This window comes from Pelmatolapia mariae, linkage group LG13 (genome assembly GCF_036321145.2).
Source record: "Pelmatolapia mariae isolate MD_Pm_ZW linkage group LG13, Pm_UMD_F_2, whole genome shotgun sequence".
NCBI lineage: Eukaryota > Metazoa > Chordata > Actinopteri > Cichliformes > Cichlidae > Pelmatolapia > Pelmatolapia mariae.
The window spans coordinates 3645170-3657963 of NC_086238.1; the positions used below are offsets into that span (position 1 = coordinate 3645170).

Here is a 12794-nt window from a genome sequence, read left to right on the forward strand (position 1 = left end):
AGTGATTAGATGCCCCCCAGGTTGCTTTCTTTCTTATTTTATGCAGGGTTCTTTTTGTTGTCTTGTTAGGAAGGGAGGGGGTACCGCATAATTTAGGCTCTGTAGATATCGTCACAAGTTCTGCTAGTTGTTTAGGTTGTTATTGATGTCAACGGATTTCTAGTATTGCAAATATCCCACTGCCAGTTAATCCAAGGACACCAATATGTTCTTTGTTCTGTATGTAAATAAAGAAAAAAAAATCTTGCCTCTGCATTTTAACAAAACATGTAATATGCTAAATGAGGCAGGTTTTCACAGCATGCCCTTCTTTCCACGTCTCAATATTTATAAGCTATCTCGTGTTTGTGTGGCTCATAAAACACTGTATGCCACAGTGCGGTGCCATTATGTGTGACTGCACGCGGAGAGCAACACCTCGGAGCAATAACTGACACTGCCAGATCAATTTAGCGCAGTGCTCCCTCCGATCCCTCTGCAATCACTCCTCACCTCCGCTGTACTTTTTTCAGCCACAATCTCAACCCTGAGACTTGGAGGAAGATTCACCTCCCCCTTACTTTTTGGTTGTGCAGGTTTTATTAATACACTCTCTTGGGAACTGGCAAAACTCATCTGCAGTTGTCTGTGTCTAAATTTTTCATTGTGAGCTACATATAATCTTAAAGCACAAATATCTAAAATCAGACAGCCTCGGGAGGATTCAGTAGTAGATGCAATCTAGTGTCGTCCATGGCTGTTCTCTATGAAATATAGATGCCCTGATACTGTTCTATTTTTACCAGCAGCACTGGATCGGTGCTGGCAGAAGAAGATCACAGTGTGACGAGGGATTGCGGGATGGCATGGGGAAAAGGAAGGGGGAGGCAGTGGGGGCACTATACATATGTCCTGTTTCTATAGCAACTGTTGGCCGGGGGCTTGAGTTTCTGACAACTGTCTTTTAACTACCTTCAAACAAGCCAGCTGTTGGACGGCGAGTGTCGTGTGATGAAGTTGCGTACGTCAGCAAGTAAAGAGCTGTTGGGAGCTAGATGAGGCTCCGCTCTGCAGGGACCGATTGAGTTTCCTTTGATACAGCATTCTCTGCTTATCAGAGACATCAGCATTGCCATCTGTGTTCAGGCTCGAGGAAGCGGCCACGCCAAACTTTTGCAACTTCAAAAGGAGTAGATTCTAAAATCATCATTTTACAAGGAGACGATTGTCATACTGTCTGTGTATATACCTCGATGTGCTTCTTGCGTTTCCTATCTTCCTATATAGATTGTGCTCTCTGGTGGTGCCCAGATGTGGATTTTCCTTCACCTTAAATCATTGCCTTAGATCAGGGTTGTCAAACATGTGACCTCTGTCCACCAAAGAGACAAATTTGTACAACTGGTCAATTGCAAATACACTCCGGATAGGCTGCCCGTCCATCATGGGGAAAATACAGTGAGACAAAAAAATCACTGCCCTAAAGCCAATTTAGAATTACAGATTAATCTAGCATGTATGTCTTTGCAAAACAAACAAACAAACAAAAAAAAAACATGCAGGAACAAGAAGCATATGAGCATATAGAAAGGCACCAGCTGGCCAGTAGCTTTACTAACACGAGATAACAAAATTAAGGGAATGTAAAGGTATTCCATGGAGTTTTGCTTGTCTGGCCCACTTGATATGACACCTCTGCTAAGACATTTGGCTGTCTGCCTGTAAATGTGCTGGACTATCATGGCCCCTGGCTTTGCCCCTCAATACTTGGATATTAAGCTTTCTTTCTGTCTTTTTGAGACTCATTTTTTGTTAACTTGTCTATCTCTAAGTCCTGGTTCCTGAAAATTTTTTAACATACTCATAAAATCTTTCCATTATGTGGCTTCACTTCACGCTGGGAATCAACCTAAACGGTCACATGAAGGTGGTTATCAACCAACCAACTGGGTTAACCCAGGGTTTATCCATTGAGTTTTGCTCGCATAAAAGGGTTGGCCTTGGTAACATATGAACAATTGCAAACATGGCACCAGAGCAGCTCGTTTAACAAAGTATAATAACACACAAATATGAAGAGATTAAACACATAATACAGAGACACAACTGCTACAAAGCAGCAGTGTAAGTGGGTGTGAGAAGAAAAACAATGTACAGGGTGGGCCATTTATATGGATACACCGTAATAACGTGGGAATGGTTGGTGATATTAAAGTCCTGTTTGTGGCACATTAGTATATGTGAGGGGGCAAACTCCTCAAGATGGGTGGTGACCATGGTGGCCATTTAGAAGTCGGCCATCTTGGATACAACTTTTGTTTTTTCAATAGGAAGAGGGTCATGTGACACATCAAACTTATTGGTAATGTCACAATAAAAACAATGGTGTGCTTGGTTTCAACGTAACTTTATTTATGTTTATTAAGTTTGTGTCACATGGCCCTCTTCCTATTGAAAAAACAAAAGTTGTATCCAAGATGGCCGACTTCTAACTGTAAACAATGAAAGGTGGTGCATTGGCCAGATGCTGGCAGATGTGTAAAAATAACTCAGTTGTTTGGTGCTGGCTATGGTGGAGCTTCCACAGAGGCCAGCAGGTGGACGAGGGAAAGGGGAGGCAGGAGGAGGAGAGACCTGAGGCAGGGCCGGTCCGAGTGTCAGGTGAACTGAACTTCAGGTAAGAAGTTATGACCTGCAGTCTAGATATAAAGCAAATTTAGGTGTATTTTATTTTCGTTGTACTGACTTTTTACAATCGGTTACAATAACTCGTACTGCGTACTAGCTAGCATGACGGAGTTTCTATTACTGCTGGGTGGGTGCTATGATGTTACTGATAGTGAACTTTATTTTGTTCATAAGGTTAGTTAGTAGAGTTGCCAACCGTCCCGTAAAAAACGGAATAGTCCCATATTCAGAGAAAATATTACACGTTTCGTATTGAGTTGAAAAGGAACACAGTTTGTCCCGTACTTCAGCTACAATGAAAAAGACACAAAGCTGGAGTTATTCTGCATCTTTACACTTCCAGCTGCCTCTTCTTCTTTCATTCTCTCCCCCTACCTCTCATGTTGCTACTTCAATCATGAAACTGATCAATGATCAGCAGATCGGCTTTCCTCTCTTGTTTGTTTATCACCCACTTTGCGCCAGAAAGAGGAAACCAGTGGATGTCGCGCTAAACAACAGCAGCACGTTAAAGCTCGATCAGCTGTTGTTAGAACTTATTTAATATTAATTTCTCTTATCAGCTGATGTTTGCTGGAGCCACAGCTGTAAAAGCTGCTGGTCATTTCATTTCATTTATTTATTTATTTCACACTTGGTACAACAGTTCAAACAAACCAACCACACTTTCTATCAATAAAGCACTACAACCATGTGTGAAAAGGAGCAGGAAGAAGAAAATATTCTTATTAAACCCTGCCCCCTATCTACAATCCAACTTATATTACAAGTGGGCACCAAAAATCAGGGAACAAACTAACATTAACATTTATCTCCGGTCCTAACCCAAACCAAACAACAAATTTACAATCAGAATATACAAATTTACAATCAGAATATACCACTCCACATAGTAACAAGGAGAAAAATAAAATTAAAATAAATAAAACAAAAAATTATAATGAATCCTTTTTCAATGAACTCCAATTTCATTCACATTCTTCATATTGAGTTATCGTTTTAAGCATGTAACACTTTTTAAAACAATGTAAATTTATACAATTCTTTAAATTATAATGAAGAGAGTTCCACAGTCGTATACCCCTAACCGTTGGACTCATTAATCTTTGTGTAGTCCTAGCTAACTGATGCTTAAAATAAAATTTCCTTCTGCTATCTTCTCCCCCTGAACACAATAAAAATACTCTTTGTAACTTAAAGGGCAAAATATTATTTTTAGCCTTAAACATAATTAATAGTGGCCGTAATTTCACTAAATCTCCTAATTTTAATAATTTCAATTTTATAAATAATTTATTTGTATGTTCTCTATATTTCACATTATGAATCATTCGTATCACTTTCTTCTGTAATAAGTTTAGAGGTTTTATAGTATTCTCATATGTATTCCCCCAGACTTCAATACAGTAACTAAAATATGGGAAAAACAATGAAAAATATAAAATGCGCATTGTTTTATAGTCTAATAAATCTCTTACATTTCCCAAAATATAAATGTTTTTAACCATCTTCTTTCTAATATACTCAATATGTGATTTCCACGTCAAATTTTCATCTACTATTACACCCAAAAAACGAAATTCAGTAACTCTTTCAATTAATTCTCCATCAATGGACATAATGACTTCATCCTCCTTTACACGATTGCCAAATATCATGAATTTCGTTTTTATCAGATTCAAACATAATTTATTTACATCAAACCATATTTTTAATCTTAACATCTCAGAAGTCATAATTTCAACCAAATCTTTCAAATTCTTTCCAGAGCAATAAAAATTTGTGTCATCTGTAAATAAAATAGAATTTAACCTTTTTGATACGTCACAGATATCATTAATATATAAATTAAAAAGTTTAGGTCTCAAAATAGAACCTTGAGGAACGCCACATACAATCTTCAATCTTTCAGAGGTGTTACCGAGATAATGTACATATTGCGACCTATTTTCTAAATAATGATATCGGTTTGGATGTCTGGTGAGAGGGAAACATGAAGATGAAACCAGATGTCCTTAGTGAATCATCAGAGCTGAACAGGTGATGGAGAAACAGGTTTACCTTTTGGTGACATGAATGACTTGAAGGGAAGTTATGAACTGTTTCTGAGAGACAAATAACACCAGGATCATTTTCTACGCAGCCGACAGCTGGTAACTGTGCAGGGGCGGGTCTAGCAAAGTTTTGCCAGGGGGCCAGGTAGGGCATTAACAGGGAAAGGGGGGCAAAAAGAAACACTTTTCTTTCTTATTCTCATTTAAAATGTATAGCATTTAATAAATAATTATCTGAATCTTACAACCAAAGTTTTTATCTGATGTAAAATGCATAGAAATCATACATATACCAACAAGACAGTGTACATCACTGTCACAACAGCGTTTGTTTTCATTCAAAGGTTATATGGCTTTAATACCTGGTGGGCCGGTCTCTAGTCAAAATGCCCGGGCTGATTTTTTTTGTCCCAGTTCAGCCCTGGGCATGACACGCAGTGAATTAATCTAAGATCACATTAACATGTGTATCTCTGTATTAACAAACATGCCATATTGGCCCAGTTTATTTTTCTTATCATTGTTGTGAGGAGACCATAAATAGCATTTGCATTTTCTGTTGTACAGTTCATTTGCTGTTATGGAGTTCTTGTTATAGATAAAGTGTCTTTTTTTTTTTTTTTTCTCAAAATAGCTGATACCTATTCGCTGATAGCTGCCAACATCCGCGAACAAATATAATTCTATAAAGTTGTTCTATATAGTGTGTAACTGTTAATATAGAGCGTTATTAAATTTATTGCTAATGCAATCATATGGCACACTGACTTCTGAGGAAATTTTAGATGGCACTCATCATCAGAAAGGTTGCCGACTCCTGTTCTAAATCTAGGTTTCATGTCATGTCCTTTTAAACAAGATTTTGGGAAGAATTATTAATGCGAGATGGAGACAAAGAGATTAGGAAACTGATTTTTTTTACTGGTGTTTATGTCTTTAAAAAGCAACACCTATCCAAGGTGTACCTCGCTTCTCTTACTTTGATAAGTTTGATAAGCAGCTAACAAGGTATCAACTATAATGAACGACTGAGTGACAGTAATAAAAAGGTGAAGTTGTGGTTATCCTGAGCCTGAAGGAGTTTTGAATGCTTTTTAATTAGTATTATATCCTGTGCAGTTTTTCACCCCTTTGATTGTACGCCGTGAAATAAACAAACGTACACAAACAATTGCACAGGTTACTGTCATCATCTGAGGATAATTGAAATGTGTGGCTGGCATGTTTCCTCTCCGTCCCTTCTAGCAGGGCTAATTAGGGCTCCACTGCCAGGAGAACAGTGCACACACTGAGCAGACATCTGATGGCTTTGATCCACACACACACGCCAGCTGTTGCACCAGTTCAACCACCCAACCACCTTGGAGATGCTCTGCACTTCTCTTTCTGTTGCTTTTCATTTAATTCGTCTATTACGAATTATGAAAACCATTATTTAGTGGGATGTAGCTGCATGGGGATGGATGGTTGCACACAGTCACAATGAAGCTCTAATTATAGTTTTCCTTTCGGCGAGACTTTTGTTGATTATATTTGGAGGCAGTCATAGGTAGTAATAGTTAATTTCCCATGTGACAAATTCAAGCATAAACCACATAAAACAATATTAAGTCTTAAGGCACATTTGTTCAAAACTGAAATGTAAAAATAATTATAATCCTAAATTAAGCTTTTGGAAATTTTTATGTAATTGACAATGAATTTGTTGATTTGCTGGTTGTCTTCTTAAACCCCATTGCTACTTTTATGTCCTTGTAAACCAGGTTTTGGATGCTTTTAAGTCTTTAAAAAACAAGTTTTAGAGACTTTACAGTTATGTAAATTATGCTTTGGGGATTTTGTTTTATAATATTTTGACACCAACTACCATTTTTGTGTCCTTTTAAACAAGGAGAATTTAAAAAAAAATTATTTGTATAAAAATATATTTTGTTACAGGTATTTTTTTTTTTGCTTTTTTTAAACCAAATCTTAGATTTTAAACAAAATATTTTTTCAGATCTATGAGGCTTTACTTATTTTTATATCCTGAATCTCTACAAATTGAGTTTTTTTTAAATCCAAAAACATATTTTTTTTACATCATTTTCAATGGCAAATAACTGCCCTCATCATCTTCAAAGCTAAAAAATCTGTTATTTTAGATTTTCTCTTAACGTCTTCCTTTGTATTTTCTCTATATTCCCCCAGCCCTTCTTTATGCCACCATTTTTGGTAACGTCACAACGATTTTTCAGCAGATGTATGCCAACACAAATCGTTATCACGAGATGCTCAACAGTGTCCGGGACTTCCTGAAGCTCTACCAAGTTCCCAAGGGCTTAAGTGAAAGAGTAATGGACTACATCGCCTCCACCTGGTCCATGTCACGGGGCATAGACACTGAAAAGGTATGTCAACATGCGCTCGCAGGCTATTTATTTTTTGTTTCTAATTAACAGATGATGTTTATTTGTTCTTGTGTTTTTATATATATATATATATATATATATATATATATATATATATATAAAATTTAGGCAAAATTTATGAACTTGCTAAAAAGAGACACTGCTGTGGTGCTCATTCAGCCATCCTCCTGAATTAAAATGATGCTGAAATGATCTGAGTGTGTTCAAATTAAGCATTAAAATCTGGAAGCGGAGACACTGAAATAGTGCCACTCTGGTTAATCACAAGCCAAAAAGCATTCATATCACTGCATGCCATTTAAATCAACTTATTATATAATTTCACCTCCAATTAGGGTCATAACTACAATGACACAGGGATTTTATTACAGGGAACACCACCTCAGTGATTCAACTGTAATGATTCTTTTGCTCACTTATTTTGTTGTTTCTATGTTGAGGCTGAACTGCATGTATGGATCATCTATTTGTCTAGCTGAAGGCCACACTAAAGGGTCTAAAAATGGCACATAATCCCTTTCTGCTTGACATTCATCTTCAAAGAGATGTGTTTTAAAGGCAAAACCCTGCAATGGCCTGGCATCCTGTTGATTAGCTGTACTTGGAATGACATGCTGCCACTCAGTGACACTCAGCAGAGAGGTGGCTGGACTCTGCTGGTAGCAGCTTCCATGTTCCCCACATGTGAAACCTGACATATTTAGTCCCATTGGACAGATAAGTTGACCCCTAGTGCAGAAATTAGCTGGACACATATATTGTCTGTTTTATCGCACATCATTAAGAAGGGCCTGCATAATATTTGCTATGGATTTCACATTTAACAATAAGCTAATAAAAGGTTTATTTAAATGTATAACTTACTTTATAATTTAAACTATATATATATGTTTATTTCTCTTTATAAATATGAAAAAGCTTCAGTCTTAAGGTACTTTACTTTTTTCAACTCCCATGAAATCTGCTGCACAGATATAAGACATCTGTTTATATACAGTTAACCACTGACCACTGTAATGAAGAGAAATTATAGATGGGTACATCCGTTTCTGATTTTAGTGCGTGCAATCTGTCTACATGAAAAACATTTTGCTCATTAATGGATATTGAACAATTGCAGAAACGTTTAAAAATTCACATTTTAGTAGGCTCAATTGAAACATATATGTATAGTATAATAAATACTCTGCTTTTTGCTGGAAGAAAATCGACAAAAATACCGGCCCACCTACACATTACATCTGCAAGAGCTGCTCAGCCATGGAAACCTGTGCCCTGAGGCTCCTGCTGCACAGTTTTGAGCAGTTCAGTTTTATTTATATTGCACCAAATCCTAACAGTCATCTCAAGGTGCTTTATACTGTAAGGTAAAGACCCTAAAATAATACAGAGAATATACAAATAATCACACGAGCCCCCATGAGCAAGCGCTTGGCAACAGTGGGAAGGAAAAACTCCCTTTTAACAGGAAGAAACTTCCAGTAGAACCAGGCTGAAAGCAAGGGCAGCCTGCTGACATAACTGATGAATTATAACTGATGATTAAATGGTGTGAAAATGCATAGGGAGGGAAAAGTCGAATCTTAAAAGTAGAAAGGGTGTCTGTTTTGTGAATCCAAACTGGGAGCTGGTTCCACAAAAGACTGGCCCTGAAAGCTAAAGGCTCCGCCTCCCATTCTACATTTAAACACTGTAGGAGCCATAAGTGAACCAACAGTCTGATGCTGAAGTGATAGAGTACTATGAGGTCTTTAAGATAAGCTGTGGTCTGATTATTCAAGACCTAGTATGTGAAGGGAAGGGTTTTAAAATTCTGGATTTAGACGGGTAGCGAATGAAGAGAAGTCACAGTTCTTTTATCTAGTTTGATAAAAGTTTGACTACCACAACTTTGTAAAAAAGGAGGCTAATAGGTGCTTTTCTGTCCACATCTGTTAACAAGGTAAAGCAACATGGGAAATTATCCTTTATATAATTTTAGTTATGCAGTCGCCACCTACTCTGTCAGGACCAAATGAATCACTGCCTCATATATAAGCCCACATATAACAACCTTAATCGCTTACTGATGATTAATGGTTTCAAATACCCTTTATGCATCAAGCCAGATAAACACCTGTATGTACGTCACACTAGTGAAATGAGGCAAGCTGTGACGGTGGCCTGTGTAGTGTGCATTATAAGGTATTTTCTTTTATTTGTTTCCAGGTGCTACAGATTTGTCCGAAGGACATGAGAGCAGATATTTGTGTTCACCTCAATCGCAAAGTTTTTAAAGAGCACCCGGCTTTCCGACTGGCCAGTGATGGGTGTCTCCGAGCACTGGCCATGGAGTTTCAGACTATCCACTGCGCCCCTGGCGACCTGATCTATCACGCTGGTGAAAGTGTGGACAGCCTCTGTTTTGTGGTGTCAGGGTCACTGGAGGTCATTCAGGATGATGAGGTCGTTGCCATTTTAGGTGAGTAAAGCTCCTTTGTTTTACTTTAAAGAGAACTATGTGTAATTCCCAATTTTTACGTTAGATTTGAATTGGTCTTATTTTATTTTTTTTTTAAATAAAATAAATATCAGGTACTTATTTTTCATTACATTTCTAAATTAACCAGATAGCAGGAAATTGACCTAATTTTTAACCTTCTCTCTAATGTCCCTAATAGTTGTTTTGGGGTTTTTTTCACTGCTCATACCGAGGCTGCTGCCTTGTGGCTAGCACTGGACTCTAGCTAGCTTCAGATTTATCTACTTTCCCTTTATTAGCTTCATCAAACTAGGCATGTTTAGCTGGGCAAAGGTGATTCAAGTGTATTATTAGATTTGTTGTTACAAAGTAATCATGGTGATTCACCCATGGTTTACTTTGTCAAATGTTTTGTCCTTCTTCTCTCACTAATGCCTACAGCCACAAGCTAATGACATGTTCGAGTATGGCTGTGAGTGCCTGAGTGATTGTTTGTCTTCAACATTGTGCACGTGTTGCGCATGCATGAAACAGACTGGCTCATAATTGGAAAAATGTGACTGGCCAGCCGGTCACCGCTCTAGGCCGAGCATGCTGAAATTTCATTCTCTGATGATTTCTACAAAAATAAAAATGTAGAAATTAGTGAAAAGTAATCTACCTCTAAAGAAACCTCATTCTATAATAATGATAAATTTGCATCATACTGAAAATATACAACATGTATAGTATAAATTTTCAGGCCATTTGAAGAAATGTGCTACTACTACATGCTTGATGAGGAAATTTGCATTTCCTCCATTGGAGAAGCATTGTACCTCTTCATTTCCCCAGCTGTCGAAGGACCTGCTGCTGATCTCCTTGGTTGTTTCACAATATAAAGTTTTAGATTACTTAAGCTGTGTGACTCAGATGCATTGACTATAGTGTCTCTAATCTGAATTTACTGTCTTGGAGGCACTTCAACACCAAAACACTGGTTGATAGCATAAAGGCTTTTAAGTCTAAGTGGCCTCTAGCTCTCTCTGAATATCATAGCAAGAAAATAATTTTGTTCGAGGACTTACTTAAATCCTCCCTTTTCTTTTTTGCCTAGCAGCACTTTACAAACTGTCCCTGTCTGCAGTGTAAGCTGAGCTGTTTGGGGATCATTTTCTGCTGAGTGATGGATTCAGGATTTGGACAAGAATTTGTTTGTCAGTCCTCTCTGCAACACTTCAAATAAAGTCTGGTATTTTCAGTTTTATCTGAATCACATTAAGCCAGCTCACCTACTTTGGGTGCATATTGTAATAATCTCTAGTACATCAAATTTACTGCATTTTATTGGCTGTCCCCTTAAATATTGTCTGAGATCAATGAAAGATTTTAGCATTTTAAACAGTTGGAATGATAAAGATTTGTGGTGCTGTGAACTGCATTAACAAACATTTTTTAAACTTCAGTTTTGCCTGTACGAATTCATCTGTGTGAACTCCAAGGGTATAAGTGAATTAAAATTAAAAAAGTTGTCACCTCCCAGCTTCACTTACACCTCAATAACCATAATCTCTATGAACAATTTCAATCTGGTTTCCGCCCCAATCATAGCACAGAAACTGCTTTGTTAAGGATTACCAATGACCTTCTGATGGCAGCTGATTCTGGTCTCCTATCCATCCTCATCTTTCTTGATCTTAGTGCGGCGTTTGATACCATTTCTCACAATATTCTCCTGAACCGGTTAGCATCCATTGGCATTAGTCATACCCCCTTGACTGGTTCACCTCCTATCTCTCAGACCGCTCTCAGTTTATCCAGTTTAAATCCCATTCTTCAAGTCTCCATCCTGTTTCTGCTGGTGTGTTCAGTATTAGGGTTCAGTATTAGGGCCTCTTTTATTCATTATTTACATGCTCCCTCTTGGTCATATATTCTGAAAATATAAAATAAATTTTCACTGTTATGCCGATGACACCCAGCTCTACATTTCTTCTAAACCCAATTCATCCCTCCCACCTACCTCCCTCTCAAACTGTCTTATCGAGATTAGATCATGGTTCTCCTCCAATTTTCTTAAACTAAACAGTAATAAAACAGACGTTTTACTTGTTGGTACAGCCTCTATCTTATCTAAATCCCACAGTTTTTCCATTAACATTGAACGTTCTCCCACCCTTCCCTCCCCTCAGGTTAAGAGTTTGGGTGTCATACTTGATAATACTCTCTCATTCCAGTCCCACATTAATTACATAACCAGGGGAGTAAATCCTTACTCCCCATGCTGCTGCCATCCTTGTCCATAGTCTTATTACGTCCCGCATTGATTACTGCAATTCCCTCTTATTTGTTCTCCCTAAAAGGTCCCTTCATAAACTCCAACTTCTTCAAAATTCCGCAGCTTGGGTCATAACTCGTACTCCATCAAGAGCTCATATTATGCCAGTTCTTCAGCAGCTTCACTGGTTGCCCATAGAAGCCAGAATAAACTTTAAAATCTTACTTCTCACGTACAAGTATATCCATAAATCTGCTCCTTCCTATTTGTGTGATCTGCTCCATATCACCACTGTCTCCCGCCCTCTCCGATCCTCATCTGCTATTCATCTTACTGTTCCGTCCACACGTCTTACCACTATGGGGAACAGAGCCTTCAGTCACTCTGCTCCTCGGCTCTGGAACTCTCTTCCTCCAGCCATAAGAAATATAGACTCTCTTCCCGCATTTAAGTCACAGCTCAAAACACATCTGTTCAAACTGGCTTATTCGCTTTAGTGCTGATTTTACCTGTTGTCAAGTTCTGCTTTGCAATTTTAACTTATTTTATGTATTTTATGACTATTGCTTCTTTTATTAATTTTGTTCTTTTGTAAGGTGCCCTCAAATAAAATGTATTATTATTATTATTATTATTATTATTATAAAATTAGTGTAAAAAACATATTCTACATACCTGAAAAACCACCTAAAAGTATATTATTTAGTGTAAAACTGCCTAGAATAAGCTTCTGTGGTTAATAAGTGTCTTGGGATTTACTCTCAATTTTTTGTTCATGTCAGTCTAACCAGTCTGTGGTGTCAAACTATCTGCAGTGCTGTATTCATTTAAGTCAAATGAAATTAGTTGAAACTAAACCTAACTGAAAATAAGCATTTTAAAATAAATAATAATTAAAAGTATTATAACTCAGGACTAGGGCTGGGTATCGTCACTGATTTCTA

General features: G+C 37.5%; 1 protein-coding gene across 2 annotated transcripts in view; it reads left to right on the forward strand.

Annotated features, from left to right (window-relative positions):
- Nucleotides 1-12794, forward strand: part of LOC134639986 (potassium voltage-gated channel subfamily H member 1-like) — a 59963-nt gene that overhangs the window by 32456 nt on the left and 14713 nt on the right. For both annotated transcript variants that reach the window (XM_063491527.1, XM_063491528.1), the window contains 2 exons: nt 6912-7111; nt 9341-9593. In XM_063491527.1, coding sequence (XP_063347597.1) covers nt 6912-7111; nt 9341-9593 — 453 coding nt within the window. The remainder of the gene's footprint in view (nt 1-6911; nt 7112-9340; nt 9594-12794) is intronic.